This window comes from Gobio gobio, assembly GCF_949357685.1.
Source record: "Gobio gobio genome assembly, chromosome: 16".
Taxonomy (NCBI): Eukaryota; Metazoa; Chordata; class Actinopteri; order Cypriniformes; family Gobionidae; genus Gobio; species Gobio gobio.
Window position 1 is genome coordinate 46,367,823 of NC_137109.1, and position 18,169 is coordinate 46,385,991.

Genomic DNA, 18,169 nt, shown 5'->3' on the forward strand with positions numbered 1-18,169 from the left:
TTTTTTGAATGAGATGCTTATGGACTGATTAGAATCAATGATGTATGCTAAGCTATGCTTAAAGTGCTACCGCCAGATACAAAGATCGGCTGAATGGATTCAAAAACGGTAAAACTCAACTATTTAACTCTAGGGGACTTGTAAAATGAGCCTATTTAAAAAAAAAAAGTGGAGTGTTCCTTTAAAGGAACACGCCAACTTTTTGGGACTTTAGGGACCTTGTAATCAAGGAACTTTGCTGCAATTATATTACGCAGCGCCTGAAATAGTCCCCAGCACGCTCTCTCTGCAAGCCATAGACTGGAAAAAAATATGGAGGATGCGACTTCATTGGCTTCCGCTGAAGTAATTGAAGCCTCCGGAGGTCTGAATATGGCGCTGGCATCTTGCGCAGATTTGGGACCGAGTCTGCACAGTAGAGAGCAGGAAGTAGAGCCGCGATATCAAACCCCGCCCACACTCTCACAGATGCAGAACAATTCATTATGTCGGTGTGAAATAAACCGTTATGGAAATGTAGAAATTAAAGCTAAAGCTCCAATCTCCTCCCAAAAATCCAGAAAAAAGTCCGTTAGGGTCAGTATTGCAGATACCGATACCAATACGATAGGGGAGAGCAGTATGTCATTATTTCTGAGGTGAATGAATGCTCAATTCTTTAGGCAATATTTTTTCACAAAATTATTAGTTATTAGGCACTGTAGAATGAATTCTTTACAGCCTTTAAAAATAAAAAATAAAACAAAAGAATAACAAAAACCTCTCCCTTTTTTCTGGTTTTAAAAGCAAATGAAATACAGTGAAATAAAGTGCACACAATTATTACTGAATCCACACAATGCTTCTCTTCCTCTCGGCCATCCTGATCTCTCATTCAATGTGCTATCAGCTTCGCGCACTGAGTTCGCTGCTCCTCGGCGCGTCACGTGACGACACAACAACGAATCACAGCAGAGCAGCAGGAGGGGGAGGAGTAGCAAAGTGGGCCAGGATGTGAAAGCAGCGTTTGCTCAGGATTGTAGAGGTAGAAGACACGAGTAAAGTATAATGAACGTAGAGGAGAGATATTTAAATTAAAATAACGATTCAATTACAACTGTATCGATCTGATACCAATACTAGTGTTGGCATCGATACTATCGATATTTAGATCGATCCGCCCACCACTAGTGTCGGCTTCAGTTTCTGAGAGGAGTGCTACAGGCTTGGTGCAAGCAGATTGTAACGTTGGTAATGATGATGGAAGTTGTGTAATATCATTGCGCTGCTGTACCCATGGTATGGCACAAAGTTCATTGATTATTACGCAGGAATGAGAGAATAGTTCCTAGCCATATCGGCCTAGAAAACACGATGTAACTATACACATCACAACATGTAAATAGGAAAATGTTGCCGTTATTTTGACAATTATTGAGCAGTATGCTAGCTGGAGCCATTTACCTCCAGTCTTTGTGCTAAGCTAAGCTAACGGTGGGTGCGTCAGAGTTATGGCACACACAGAGATGAAAATGGTATGTATGGACTTATCTAACTCTGGGGGATACGATGAATAAGCTAAAGTCCCAAATAATATTTTATTATATTTTTTGAGTCATGAATTATTTGTTTTGTTAGGGTTGCTCAGTTTCACCTTAAAATATATTACTTTTTATTAAAAAGCGGACAAAATATGTTCAATACATCTCTCTGTTTTATGATTTCCATGCACAACAACAAAATGGCTTTATGCTTGTTGGCTATGCCACACTGACTTTGATTTAGTCAACAACAAAAGTTTTTCAAACATTAATATTTTAAAACGGAATCACCTTACTGTTTATTGTGTAAGAAATAATAATGGTAACACTTTATTTTAGGGTTCAATTCTCGCTATTAACTAGTTGCTTATTACTAGGATAATGGCTGTTTATTAGTACTTATAAAGCAATGACTTTATTCTACATCTCCTAATCCTACCCAATACCTTAACTTAACATCTACCTTATTAATAAGAAATAATTAGAAGTTTATTGAGGCAAAAGTCATAGGTAATAGTGAATATGTGTCTCAAGAATTGTAACCTTTTAATGAGATTTTAATAACAATCTCCGGACAGTTACACAACCTAGACATTTAATCCCCACAAAAATATCCAAATGACCTGAGCCAGAAATATATAACATGTTCTTCATAGAAACTGTGTTATTTTTATGTATTTGTCTGAACATATAATGCATTTTAAATAACTTAACCCTGTTAAGCATTATATAAATAATATAATAAAGTAATAATGTTTGGCAGTGCTGCTATAAAAAGTCCCCAAAAAACTAAGCTGGAGAAGTCTCTTTAGCAGTTTTTCTGTGAAATGTTATGTCAGTATTTCTCACACAGACTGCCTTTTCCAGATGCCTTTATTGCATAACAATGGTGACACTTTTTGGGAATCTTTCCTTGGCAACAGTGTTTCCAAGCAGCAGTCAGACGTTAAACAAGACTCTTTACAAATAAGTCAAATATCACCCACTGCAGGATGAAATTACTGACTGACTGCTTCTTAATTTGTTTACATTGGAGATAAGACAATGTGCTTTTCTAATCCAATATTTTTCATCATGCATTTAACAGACCCATTTAAAAAAAAGACCCACTGGACACATTTAAAATAGATTTACTGGATATTAATTTCACCTTCCATTTTGTTTCCTGGAGAGAAATGATAGATATCCAAGGAGGCCTCAATCTAAGCCTCCCCATTCTTACTTTACTTCCACTCCCTATCTTTCTTCTCGTTTTTAATTACAGTTCACCATCTACATGATCGTTAATCTTTCAAAAACAGCTTTGTAGCTGCTCTCTCCACCTCTCCATTATGACATTATTATAGTTTGGCCAAGAGGGCTGTAATTGAACTTCAAGTGAAGGCAGAAGGTACAACACACCAAAAGCCTTGGAGAAACGACATATTAGAAACCCCCCAAAATAGACACCAGAGGGCTGGAATTTTTCATAATTCCAGCTATTTTCTAGTTCAGACATGAATTGAACGTTTGATCTGACACTGAATCCGAGGAAACGTGGAATAATCCCGCGGTCGCGGAGTCTCGAGCGCCATCAGCCGGCCGCGGATGGATGAAAGGCCGCTCTGGTGGTTAGTTGCGGTATTGCAATATAACATTTAAAAATAGAGACCTCGAAAACAGCTTATGCCGTTTCTTTCCTTCAACCTCCCTTAAACTAAATATAGTCCCTGCCTTGCCACGTCATCTTGCTCTCACAAGAGTTTTCTGTGCGCTATGAAAGTCTTTGGCACAGTTTGCTCCAAGAAACTTCTACTACAGCTGACCTAGATAAGATAAGACTGCAGCACAGTTTCATTACCTGAGGTGGCAGTTATTCATAATATCAAAAAGTAATGATATGGTGCTGAATTTTAAATGGGTCTGTTAAATGCATGATGAAAAATATTGGATGATCACATAATGGTATTTTTATGGCATTTTAAGGTACTTCAAAAAATTCCATGGAACTTAATGTCCAAAAAAACTATGGTCAATTTTGATACTGATTAAATGTGAATATAAAACACATCAGGCATATATCAAATCCTCACAATTTAGAGACAAATCTATGGAAGCTTGTTTCCACCACAGAATAAAAAATAAAAAAAAAAGTCATTGTGACTTTATATCTCACAATTCAGACTTTTTTTCTTAGACTTGTGGGATATAAAGTTGCAATTGCGCGATATAGTCAAAGTTGTGTGATATCTCGCAATTCTGACTTTATGACTTGCTGAACGTAAACTCACAATTCTGAGATAAAAAGTTGCAATTATCTCTTTTAAAATGTTTTATTCTGTGGCGGAAACAAGCTTCCATATTTCAGCATTATTTTATATCAATTTCCATAACATAACTTGAAAAGTCAATCAAATACTCAAAATACTTATTAAATAAACATTATAAAATGTTTACAAATATATATATGTATATATATATATATATATATATATATATATATTAGTGCTGGGTAAACGATTAATCGCATCCAAAATAAAAGTTTGTGTTTACATAATGTGTGTGTGTACGGTGTATAATTCTTATGTATATATATATAAATACACACACATCCATGAATATATTTAAGAAATATTTGCATGTATATACAAAAAAAAAAAATCATATTTATATATAAAATATAAGATATATATATATATACATACATAAGAATTATACACAGTATACACACACATTATGTAAACAAACTTTTATTTTGGATGCGATTAATCGTTTGCCCAGCACTAATATACACACACACAATATCATACACATAATAAAGATAATTATTATGGTAACACTTTATTTTACAGTGACGCAGTTACATGTTAGTACATGTTCTTACTATAGTAATAACAGTAAATTAACTAACCCTAAACCCAACCCTTACTCTATAGTAAGTACATAGGCATAGGTAGATAATATTACACTTATTTGAGTAAGTACAATGTAACGGTCACCTTAAAATAAAGTGTAACCATTATTATTATTATTATTATTAATAGGAGGTCACACCAAAGAGTAATATCAGATGATCTGTACATTTAACTAAGTGTAAAATTAAGAGTTAAGAGTAAATCAATACAAATGTATTTAATATTTTACAAAGCACAACATACAATGACAGAAACAACAGAAAGTAAATTCTCATAGTAACCAAAAGCAAAGAGAAACATGACTGTGTAAATCAGAATAACTAGTGGATTATGGTTGTTTCCCCATCCTTCTCTGAAGAAAACGGCACCCCAGATAATTAAAATAAACATATGGGTCCAATAAACAGTCTAGATCTTTTCTTCTGGGATGCATGTAGCAGCTTGATCTACTCTCCTTCATCGAGTAACATGTTGGGAACCCCTTTGGAGATGGGGAACTCTCTGCCAGATTCAGGACACTGTAAACATCCCTCTATAACCTCAACCTGTCAAGAGAGAACACGTATTAGCACTAAATCACTTCCACATAGTTCATTCAATAAAATATGTCAAATTTATGGGAAAATGGGTTTGTGCAGCGCACATCCTAATCAGAATACAGCACAAAATATGATAAACAGATCTAGTTGTCAAACAGAAGTGTGAAAATATTAACTTTTGCTGTATTTCTAATAATAGGCCCATTTCACAGACACAATGTGACAAAAAAATTATAGATTTACAACGTTAATAACTGTATAAATGCGTTAAGATATAAAACATTTTTTATGTACATGTAGAGCTGTATGGCTAAAAGTTGTCAACAAATTTTGTGTTTTGCAAAGTGTGCTGCTTCAGCATTTGTAGATTATGTTTTCACATGTCTATGGTATGCATTTGATAAGCAATTCTCATGTTTATTGACAGAAAAATCTGTACATGCAAAGAGTGAAAATGTACAGTGTTGACCCTTCTTCATAACCTCGTTCTGGCAGCTTATGGGCCAAATCCTGACTGATGGCCATTTGTAATAAATGACTGTCCTTGAATTACAATTTGTGGGCTTGTGCTTGTCCACTCGCCTTTTGAGGATTGACCCACAGGTTTTAATATGCCTAGCCACGGATCCAACATTTCAATGTAATGATCTCTAAGCCACTTCATTATCACTCTTGCTGGAAAATGCCCAGATCATCACCAAATTACTATTGGATCGTTAGGGGAAGTTGCTCCTGCAAAATGTTTTGATCCCATTCTTTGTTAATGTAAGTGTTTGGGCAGAATTGAGAGAGAGCCCAGTCCCTTAGATGAAAGCAAGCAACCCTACACATGAGCCGCATTTCCACTGGAGGAACTTTCCCCAGGAACTTTGGGGTGGTACTTGGTGTGTTTCAACCGCAGGGATCAGGGTTTAAAGTTCCCAGGTAAAAATTTCCCCCTCAGAAAGTCCCTGCTCGTGAGCTAATACTTTTTCAAAGTTCTCAAACTTTTGGGGGTGGGACTTGGGCACTGAACATGCTGATTGGTTGAGTTCCACGCAGCATTTTATTTCAACCACCATTTTTAAAAGTATGTTGCAGTGCGTGCAGTAATCGTTGTTTGCTATTCGAATCAACAATTAAGTTTTTAAAAAATACAACTGATGGATCGATGACGAGGTTCAGGCTTAAGCTTATATGCGGAGGACGAGATCCAGTAGGAACTGGAAAGACACGCGCAGTCCTACGTCACCAGACTTTTGCCTAACCTTCACGTTACTTTAGACCACGATGGAAACACAGACAGGAACAGGTCTGGGGGAGGGGGAAAGTTCCAGGGACTAATTGTTCCTGGTAATTACGGTAGAAAGTCGACTATGGATGGTTTCAGTTTGCTTCACTGTTGGCACGACACAGGACTCATGGTGGCGTTCACCTTTCATTTTCCCAACAATCAATTTCCCAGATGTTCCAAACGGTCGGAAGCGGGCTTCAGAGAAAATATCTTTGTGTCAGTCTTCTGCTGTCCAATCCTTGTATTTCCTGCAGAAATTTCAGTCTGTCCTTTTTGTTTTTCCCGGAGAGAAGTGACTTCATCGCTGTCCTTCTTGACACCAGGCCATTGTCCAAAAGTCTTGGCCTCAGTGTGTGTGCATATACACTCTCAGTCTCCTGCTGCCGATATTGAGCAGCTCCACCCTGGTGGAAAACTGACTCCATAGCGAACTTCACAGGAGGAGACAGTGCTTGCTGGACACTCTGGGACGTCCTAAAGCTTTCTTCATTGCAGCTGAACTGGTACTGATTATCTGGTAAATGGTTCTTTCAGGTGCAAAAGTCTTTTCAGCAATTTCCTTGCATATGAGGCCATTTTGACGCAAAGCGATGATGGCTGCATGTCTTTTAGGGCTGCACGATTAATCGAAAAAAAATCACGATCTCGATTCAAACATAAATGCGATCTCATTTCTTAATGTTGGCGATTCACTTCCGTGTATTTCCCTCAGATCATGCTGCGTTCACGCGTTATTGGTCACACCAGAGCTTGTCACACTCATACAATAACAAAACACTAACCAATCAATCATAAATCTCCACTTCTCTCCTCTCCCTCATTGGCCATGTTTCGCTGTTACTGACGTGTAACAAGACGGCAGAGCAGACCTAAACAGAGTCAGATTTGTAGCGGTAAGAGGTAAAAATTAAAGGGTAACTAAACCCCTGCTCAGAGCTTAACTCCACCCACTGGCAATTTTCAAAAAATGCTGGAAAAGTGGGCAGAGCCCGGCAGACACAGAGGGGACGAACCGAGGGCGGGGCTGAGCGGAGGGCGTGCACCTGAGACCGCAGTGACGGATTGATTGACAGCTGTCAGACTCGCGAGTCGCAAAGATGGAGAATGACTGGAGTGACGCCAGCTTTGCAACAGAGCGGTCATTTCTACTACCTTCACCTGAAGTGGAGGAGGGTGGATTGTCTGTAGACACAAACCCGGAGCCTTATCAATGCGAGCCGCTGCTCAAACTGCGTTAACTCCCGATGCAGACGATGCTAGTGAAGCAGCCGCGCAAGAGAACCGACCTAATCTATCTGCGTCCGCGGCAACCACTTGCGTGTCAGGGTTTGAAAGCGCGTCTCATGTATGAAAATTATCTGTACACATGACGGGCGGCAATAATATCGCAAGAAAAGCCTGACGTGTACTGACAACTGCATTATTTAACCGTATTTTCTTCAATACAATGTTAAAGCAATTATCAGTGAGTTTCATTCATAATGATTACTTCATGTAATATGACAGTTCATACTGGAGTGAAGCCGTTCTCATCGTGTGATTGGGGGAAACATTTCTGAGGGCGTGGTGAGCTCGTGCCAGGGGCGCGGATAGTGAGCCGTTGCAGGTACCATCCTACGTCACGATGTACCACAACGTCCAATAGGAAAATTCAACTGCAGTAGCCACCGTTCAACCTTAAGAGGGCAGCACTTTGGCGGTTTTACACCATATTTTATAGAATTAAAACACTTTATACTCAAATGTCAAAACATTTACTCGAATCAATGAACAGCCATTGATAAAGCCCCAGTATTACAGATCATTAACTAAAAAAAGTTGGTTTAGGCCGGTTTAGTTACCCTTTAACCGCAAACTGTGCACGCGTGCACAGCAGAGAGGGAGAGAGCGAGAGACCTTGCGTGTGTGTGCTGGTGTGCACCTACTGAAGCGCATGTAAGACGGAGAGCATCCTGATTGGCTTGTTTCGGTAAGTCAACCAATCAATTGTCAGTGTGGGCGGGCTTTTATCTCTTCTCCCGAACCGAATTAATCAGTTCAGTGTATCTAGAAACTGGAGCGCCATGGCAGAGGGAGAGTGCCCCAAAAAACGAAAGTATAAAGTATAAACATAATGACAATCTTGCACGCTGTACAGTTGGTTACTGACATGGTTATGGTTGAGTTAAACAAGTTTCATTTCATGTGCATATTTTTCAGGTCTGCTAGTTGCCAAGGCTACATGAAAACAACAAACTCCTTAGACCTGTTTAAAGTTGCAATGAAATATAAATAAAAGCAGTTTACATAAATAGTATAAGCAGCTTATGTAAATAGTAAAAGTGATCTACATAATTTTACATATTTTTTTTTACAAATAATTGCATAGGCCTATAGAAATTATATATTAATGATATATTATATTATAATATACAAGTAAAGTCATGTTCTGTGGTGAAATTCGGGATACTTTTCCTCCTTTCATGTTTTTTTTTTTATTGGGGGGGCGTACCTCCCTGAAATGACTTTTTTCAGGTTGGGATGTCTGTAACACTGTCTTAGTACATTAAGCCACGTTAAGCGTTTTCTTATAACATTTTTTTTAAAATATTTTATTTATAGTTTTCATTTTTTACAAAAACGCAAAAACAAAATGAAACAACGAAATAAGACAACAAAAACCCTCTCTACACAAGGCAAGATATTAAATAATCATAAAAATAGAAATAAACAGTAATAAGCATATATTTACATCTAGTCTGTCTACATTTGTTGTTTCTACATTTTAATTTAATTGTAACTAATTACTTTTATTTAAAATTGATTCATTTTTTTTTAAAGTATAAGAAAAAATGAGAATCGTGTAAGAGAATCGTGATCTCAATTCCCATGGAGAAAAATCATTCTTCACATTTTAGCAAGAATCGTGCAGCCCTAATGTCTTTCTTCGGAGGTAACCATTGCCAACACAAGAACACAATGATTGGAAGCACTTCTTCCCTCCTTTTATAGCAATCAGTCTGCTCTTATAATCCAATCAGAATGATAGAGTGACTTCAAGGGTTCAGTGTTAATTTCGTTGACGAATAATTTATCATAATTTTCGTCAAAGACCTTTTTTCACTGACGAAAACGAGACGATAACTAAATAAAAACTAGTGTTGGATGACACAAAACTATGACAAATCAACCGTCATTTTCGTCAACAAATAAAAACGAGACGAAAATGTTAGGGAGGGACGATAAGGGAAGAGATCCAGTCAGAACTGATGTCCTGTGTAACAGATGCGCACGATTTTAGGAGACTAAATCTACTGTGGATTTAGTCGACTAAAACTAGACTAAAACTAAAAACAATTCAGGTGACTAAAATATGACTAAAACTAAATGGCATTTTAGTCAAAAGTTCATAGCATAAGAGAGTGACAGGGAAGAGAAGACATCGTTGAATAAAGTTATTTTGATTTGCTTTATTGCACACAAAACGTATTCCCGTCGCTTCATAACTAAGGTTGAACCACTGGAACCACATGGATTATTTTAATGATGTCTTTACTACCTTTCTTGAAAGTGGTCGTTGTGTTGCTGTCTATGTGGGGAAAGCCCAGAAAGTGTTCTGAAGATGAACGAAGGTCTTACTGGTTTGGAACGACATGAGGGCGAGTCATTAATGACAGAAATTTTTCATTTTTGGGTGAACTAACCCCTTAACGCTGCTGCACTAGTGTTTCTTACACAATTCAAAATTGTTCTGACCAACGTAATCCATTTCTTGATTTGTTCCCCTCTTTTGGAGAGTCAGCGAAAACACTATTGTTTTGTTTGGCTATTGGTGCAAATTAAAATGCAAATTATGCGTGTTAGTTCCCGAAGTTTACCCAACTATTACGACTTCTGCTTCTGAGAACTAGGGGTGCACCGATCCGACTTTTTCAGTCCCGATACCGATACCGATGCCTGGGCTTTGTGTATCTGTCGATACCCGATACCGATCCGATATATTGTTGAATTGATAATAAACTGTATATCTTCCACCTTATACCTTCCTTGAAGAGACTAAAGGCACCAGACTTTACTAACTAAACATAACTAAGACAAAATAACAGATGTATGTAAGGTGTTGAATTCTTATTTATTTAAAAAACAATTGTGCTTTCAAATCTAAAATAGAATGTAATCTAACTTCTTTAAATAAATAAAATGTAGCAGTGGAAACAAAAAACAGTGTATTGGTCAAACATACAATAGTAATCTGACAGTTACCAAACATTTTTTACACTACAGATAATTGTTTTGGTATATAATCATATCAATATTAAAAAGTAGCATTACAAATTAACAAATTTGTAATGCTAAAGATGTTAAAGACATTGAAAATACTCTTGGCATAGAGCTCGAGTCTGTCAGCCAGTGGCTGGTAGACAATAAGCTCTCTATGCATCTGGGCAAGACTGAATCAATTTTGTTTGGTACAAAAAGGAAACTGGCAAAATCAAATACTGTAAAGGTGATGTGTAATGGGTTTGAAATTGTATCCAAATCAAGTGTTACATATTTGGGTCTAACATTGGATCAATCACTTAAAGGTGAAGCCATTGCAGCCAAGGTTTTAGCCAAATGTGCCTGTAAGTTAAAGTTTTTATATCGCAAGACAAAGCTTTTTGATTCCTCTGTAAAGAAATTATTGGTATTAACTCTGATTCAATGTCATGTAGATTTTGCCTGCTCTGCATGGTTTTCTGAGTTGACTGCGAAATTTAAAAATAAATTCCAAGTGCTGCAAAACAATGTTATTCGGTACCTATTAAAAGTACCCTCCCGTACTCATATTGGTAGGGAGGAGTTTACAAGAGCTGGTCTACTACCTGTACATCTAAGAGTAGAACAACTTAAGTTAAATCATATGTTTAACATTGTTAATGGTCATGCCCCCAAATATTTATGCTCTAACGTAAACATGGTCCATACGCAGCATGGCTATAATACTAGGGCCAGCATCCGCTCTTGCATAGTTCCTAGAGCTACAAATGCAATTAAAAATTCTTTCTTTTATACTGGTATCATGGCATGGAATATTATGCCATATATTTGCCATATATATATTTGCCTACTGCTACAAAACTCCTATCATCAAGAGGGATTTTTAAAACACAGGTCAAAAAACATTTATGGGATAGGGTATATTAGTTATTAATAGTTTGGAGAGTCTTTATAGTGTTTTTATTTTGTTTTAGTTTGTTTTATGTGATTTTTTTACCCTCCTCTTCATATTGTATGGGTTTGTTTTTGTTTTTTCTTTGTTTTTGTCCATTATGTTTCTGTTTATTGTTTTACAGTGTGTAACACCAAGGACCATGCTGGAAATAAGTATTTTTACTTTAGCATGTTATCCTTTTGGATTACTGTTTCTTTCTTTTTGTACCGGTTTGATCCAGAAATAAAATCAATCAATCATCAATCAAATAGTCTAATTTTCTACCATATGCAATTTAATAAAAATTTTCAGCTAGCTAATAACAACTTTGTTCTGGTTTCACCTCACTCCAGATTAAATGATTGTAGGCTAGGCCTATTTATTTTACTACACATTGTCAACAGAAATAAGATGAAATACTGTTGATAATTAAAAAATAATTCTTACTACCCACTCTTGCTAAAATGGGTAAGCACACTTGTGTTCTCATTTCAGTTGCGTTCTGAGTAAATTAATAAACTGAGTTCATGAGTTCAGTGTTGGACAGATCAGTTGTTCTGGCCAGTCGTTAAAATGATTCGGTTCAAAGGAGTCATTAGGTCACGAATCGGACATTAGCAGACGCGTTGTGTGCGAATCCCGTCTGTTAGAACATCGCGAAAGATGTCAACACACAGAAAACACTTCATAACTGGATATAATTTGTCTCCCGCTTATTGAAAGTATGCTTTATGTCAGCTGGTCAGAGAAGAGTCAATGTTTTTTCAGCGCAATTCACACCCAGTGATAATTCAAGGACAAAATTGTCCGAATGTGTCACGTGCAACATGGTTTCGATCTTCCGAGCTTTTGATTTGGATTAATATGTGAAATATGAGAGCGAACACTGATTATTTTGAAGACCCAGAGAGCGCGCGCGGGGGAGGAGCTCTCAGATCGGTCTCTCTGTCACTCAGTCACAAGCGCAGCATCTGTTCTACATCACTCGTAAATCACAATAACTCATCAAATTAGGCTTTGGCCGTCAAAAAAATGTCAATGCAGGAAAGACCCTGACTTTGCAGTAATACCCTCGAAACAGCGACGAACTAGTTGGCGTGGCAAGCGTGAAATATCTCCTCCACACAGCCGACTCTCTGGCTCGCTCCCTTCTAGCATGCGACACACGTGAAGCTGACGAATGACATAGGTTCTGCTGCGACGGAAAAAAACACCTGGATCGGCTTGTGGATCTGTTAATTTTTCCGATCCCCGATCCAGCTATTTTGTCAGTATCGCGGCCGATATCCGATCCTAATATCGGATCGGTGCACCCCTACTGAGAACTGTCAGAAATGTGAAAATGGTCCCTGGGAAACTACATTAAAGGGGTCATGAACTGGCTTTTTAACATTTTTTATACTGTTGTCTGAGGTCAACTTATTGCATTCGCATGGTTTTTACATTCATATTCATCATAATGAATAAGTAAAAGACTATTTTCTGCCCTGGTTTTGAGGCCCTCTCAAGACACGCTCAGTTATGATGGGCGTGACACACTGAAGACTTGGATGTAAACGCCCACGGCTATGATTGGATAACAGTTTTGCATATTTAATGAGCTTCTGCTCCCCCAGTCAGTGAAAGCGTGTGGGGAAACCTCAACCGGAATTAATTGCCCAGAGGGCTTGCTAAAATGTCTTTATCAAACAAACAATGATTTCTCTCATCCACCCGCGATTGATTGGAATGTTATTTTTTAATTAACGTTACTTGGCCCGCCCAATCGATGAATATAACCCCAAACCGTACACACAAACACACACACACACACACACAGAGTCAAGAGAGTGAAAAACGCACATCAAGACAGTTGTAGTGTATCAAGACACTCCAGCCTTTGAGGAAAGAGACATTAACAACCACTACGTTCAGAGTTTTAGTCCAGCGAGACTACAGCACGTCCCGAGTCTCCATGCCAGAGAGAGCAAAGCGGATTGACCAAGTCCTGAGTGTCTGACCCACAGAGTCAGAAGACACACAGAGACATTTGCAACGAGGTTAAGCTCAGGAGAGCAAACCTTCACTTCGAGGTTCTTTCATCTGCGTGTTCCAGATTAAGGACCTTCTGCACCTACTTCAGGGCCTCATCTGCGTGTTCCAGATTTTAGGACCCTTTGGTGCTCCAGGAGATCAGCATCCCACAGATCTTCATGTTCAAGACTGTTGAAACGGATTCCAGCTCCATTCCCACTGCATTTGTCACCAGCACAACCAGTGGAAGAAGTCACCTCCATCGGACTGCTTTCTCAACCACGTGGAACGTAAATATCACTTAACCAAACCTCTTTCCAGAAACCTTGGCATTGTTGTATATTATCAGTATATGATTTTCTAATTTACATTAGAGTTAATTTAACTGATGCTAGTTAATAACAAATAATCTTTCGTTTATTTGTTTGAAGCATAAAAAGGTTCTTCACCTTAGTTTCAGAGAAACAACGGTTTATCTTTCCATAAGATAACGCAACTCTTCCATAACCACACTCAACTTAATCACATGTATTTTATGTATCTTATGCACTTTATTCCTTTATCATTCATTGTATTCACTTAGTAGTTGTGTTAGTTATTCTTGTTTATCTTTTGTTAATAAAATCTATTTTATTACAATTGTGTCTTACTTGTGCTGATAATACAGAAAAGGCTCTACAAGTTAGAAATCTCACCAATCTTTCAGATAAATCAGCTGACCAACTCTCCCCACTTAACATTCAATCTAAAATGATTGAACATCCTCCTGTGTGGAGTGTTCTCATAGGGCCAAGGTAAAAGACCTTGACTAGTGTCCCAAACTAAGAGAGGGGGAAGGTGGTCATCTGATGTACTCATAACCACACCTTAAGTGACGTGTGATCCAGAAATCACAACGTCATCGGTGATGTGAGTACCAATCACTACCTTACTTAACGTCCTTGGATGGACGAAGGTAAAATCACTACATAATTGGCGTCCCCTGGGTGGGCCCAAAAGTGAAATTATTACATAGTAATGAACCAAGAACACCACAAATAAAGGATTCTCCAGCCTGTGACAGCGAGCTAAGGTATGTTCCGTTAGACACGTACACATAATCCATAGATATCAAACGATCTGTAACAATGCAAAACTATCACATATAAAAAACATCTTTTACTCACATTAGTGTGTTGCTTCATTCGTTCATGTAATCTCATCCTGTCTGCAAATCCAGTCTCTTGTTTACAAACGACTCTGTGGTTAAATTAACATACGTGGAATGTCTTCCCCACATGAGCTAGCCTGGCGTGGCCATACTCAATTCTAGTCAGAATATGAGTCTGGTTCTGCTCCATTGAGCTTTGATTATGGGGCGTGTTTCAACCGAGCCAGGAAAGACCTCAATTGGATAGACCCACAACCAATCAGAGCAACGGAGCGACGCGTAACGTTAGTTGTCAAATGTCAACAGAACTCAACTGCACTGTTACCAAGTCCGTGTTTTTCTCCATGTCCGCGGGTTGAAGCGACCCCAATTATGTGATTATATAAACCCAGGAATGCGAATTTTAGCAGGCAACCTTGCCAAAATAACATATTTTGCCAACCAAACGCCATTTTTTTCCGGAGAACCCCCCGGAAAGTTATAGTTTTGGGCTATAGTTTTGAGTAGTAATAAGATCTTTGGCAGTAATAAAATAATTTAAGGATACACAGAGTTTACTTACCAACACGATCATCGTTTCTGAGAAATAGTGAAGGTGAATGCATATACGAACAAGTTCTCCGTTTAGGATAAGAGCAAATTCAACCCAAGAGCCTTTGATGACGTGGATGATTAAGTTACTGTTGATCATCTGTCCATCATCGTCTAAAGCCCGCCCTGACAATTTCATTGGTCCGAACAGTTTCTGTTCGGGCATAATTCCTCCTCTATGGAGCGAGTCCAGACCGAATTGCCCGAGCAAAACATTTTGTGGGCGGGGCTAAATTCGGCTGGCATCCAGGCTACACATGAGCTGGATATTCATTAAAAATAAAGTTCATCGATGCATTCATAATATTGGAATCCGAATGAAGCTTGTGGTATGTTTACAACTTAGAAATTTGATGCGGTTTAGCTCAATGCTGCCATGTTAGTGGCACTTCTTCTGTTGAGGCGGTGCTTCACTACCAGAGATGTATAAAGTACTAGAGATACATACTTGAGTAAAAGTACAAGTTCCTTATCAAAAAAGTGACTTGAGTAGAAGTTGAAGTGCTCTTTAAGCACCACACTCAAGTAGAAGTACTAAAGTATTCAACATTTTTTGTACTTAAGTATTGCAAGTAGTTTATTTTAAAATGTACTACTCAAGTACTGAAAGTAAAAGTACAAGTATTGTGTTATGTAGTTATTAAAGAAAGTAGTCAAAAGTTTGAACATTATATTGTTTTTATTATTTCAAATGATTAAGCTAAAGGACAATCACAATGTTGGTAGGTAATTTTACTACCTTTGTCATATAAATAACCTGAAAATACTGTAGTTCATTAAAATTAAATCTTACTATAACCACTCTTACTAAAAAAAAATGGGGTAAGCACACTTATATTCTCATTTCAAGAGGTGTTCTGAGTAAATGATTTGTTTGTAACACTTTACAATATGGTTTGATTTGTTAACATTACATTAGTTAATGTAGACTAATAACTAACATGAACTAACCATGATCAATACATTTGTTACTGTTTTTATTAATCTTTGTTAATCTTAGTTAATAAAAATACAGCTGTTCATTGTTTGTATATGTTACTTCACAGTGCACATTAACTATGTAAACAAATAGAGAGCAATTTGAGCGCAAGACGCTCGTGTTGTTTTAAAGACAGTGAATGCGTGCTCGCGGGGCTCTCTCGCGCGCTCTCTCTCTCTCGCGCTCTCTCTCTCTCGCGCTCTCTCTCTCTCGCGCTCTCTCTCTCTCTCTCGCACTCTCGCGCGCGCTCTCTCTCTCTCATGCGCGGTAATGTGGGTTTGGAATGGAATGATTCGTAACATTTTTATAATTGTAACGAGTAACGATGCAGCACATAAAAAAATATCGGAGTAAAAGTATTAAACTCATCGAAAATATGTACTGAAGTAAAAGTGGAAGTAGGAGAAAAAAATAATACTCTAGTAAAGTACAGATACTGCCTTTTAGTACTTAAGTACAGTAGTGAAGTAGTTCTACTTCGTTACTATACATCTCTGTTCACTACACTCGCACATCATAGCCGGGCACATTCTGAGATCGAGCGTTTTCTGGGCCTGGTGTCTATAAAAGCTTTTCTTTGACTAACAAGGATAGCTCTGAAACTTACAGGATATTCTTATATTACCATGACCCTTTATATATATCAAAAGCTCAAAGGAAAGTTGATTTCTCAATTCATGACCCCTTTAAGAAAATATTCATGACTTCCTTTGAGTCTAATAAATTAGGTTCTTTCCCAAAAGTGAGTTAATCTGATGTGTCTCACCTCCAGAAGGATTCTGTGAACTTTGCGCAGAAACTCGTCATCGTTTTCATAGTTTGGTATGAGTGTGCTGGGCAGGTCCTGAGTTTGTCCAAGCTGGAAAAACACCCATCGTCAGCATAACGGGACAGATGTATCACGCACAGACAAAAACCTCCTGCTTTCTAAACAGTAATTACTGCAAGATTGTGCAGATTCAACCTCCTTGATGAATATCATTAAAATAGCTTAAAGCACAGCATTCACTCACCCATTCTGCTGCCTGGATCAAGGCACTCCACTCCAGCTTGGGGATCATCCGGCTCACAAACTGAGCATTGAACTCCAACTCATTCACTTTCACTTCTGTTGCCTTCATTCATGAGCCAAGACAGAACAAGATTCAGATTTGTCATTCAAAAGCTCATAGCATTAACTTTATACACACACATACAATTTATAGGTGCATATTAATATACATGTATATCTTTAACTTGAGCAGTTGACATTTCAATCAGTGACATGCTATAAAATCTTTAAACAATTTCTATCCATTTGATAAATGTATGCATTTAATCCAGATACATTATGTAACATTTGCCACACTGCAGGATTACTTAAAGCGAGTAGTCACTTATTTTCAACCTAAAATCTTTATGGTATAAAAGTTACATGTAAATGTAGCTTCTCTGTAACTTTGAGCAGTGAGTTCGCAGAACAAGCATTTAAATGCTATTAAATTACTGCTGCATATTGTATTAATGTGTATATGACTATGTGATAAATAAACTTTAACCAGTAGTGAAAACATTGTACGTCAATCTCACCTTGATGATAAGTGGGTATCCTTTAACCACGCCTTTCACGTGGGATGTTAGCATGTTATGCGTTAACAGCTTCATTTCAGCAGTATATGGCGATATATTTCAGGAACAACAAATCTTGATAATTATAGAAGCGTTGAATTACAAACATAAGCATAACAACCACATGCGTGTATCGTGATGACTGCGTGCAACCGCTAAAACAAGCTCCCTGAGAAACAAAGAGCGGTGTATATGGTTCCTATGGTGGTTGACAAGCTGAAACGTTTTTTAATCGTTTTAAGTTATATAATAATATGTAATACGGTATAATTATACTAAATAATAATAATACGGTAATATGACTATATCTTAATGACTAAGTTATTGAGTTCAAAGTACAATTACACAAACGCGTTTCTCTGGTGGTTCTGAATGTTGATTCCAAACTTCTTGTTCAAAACTATTAAATGATCATGTTTGTGAATTCTG

At 37.7% G+C, this 18,169-nt stretch overlaps 1 protein-coding gene across 1 annotated transcript in view; it reads right to left on the reverse strand.

The window, feature by feature from the left end:
- Window positions 1-17,910, reverse strand: part of trmt112 (tRNA methyltransferase activator subunit 11-2) — a 41,792-nt gene extending 23,882 nt beyond the window's left edge. Inside the window, exons 1-4 of the mRNA XM_079838178.1 lie at window positions 17,702-17,910; window positions 17,146-17,247; window positions 16,899-16,991; window positions 4,220-4,959 (exon numbers count right to left, since the gene is read on the reverse strand). Of these exons, the coding sequence (XP_079694304.1) occupies window positions 4,861-4,959; window positions 16,899-16,991; window positions 17,146-17,247; window positions 17,702-17,776 (369 nt within the window). The 5' untranslated portion in view covers window positions 17,777-17,910 and the 3' untranslated portion in view covers window positions 4,220-4,860. The remainder of the gene's footprint in view (window positions 1-4,219; window positions 4,960-16,898; window positions 16,992-17,145; window positions 17,248-17,701) is intronic.
- Window positions 17,911-18,169: the final 259 nt, after the last annotated feature.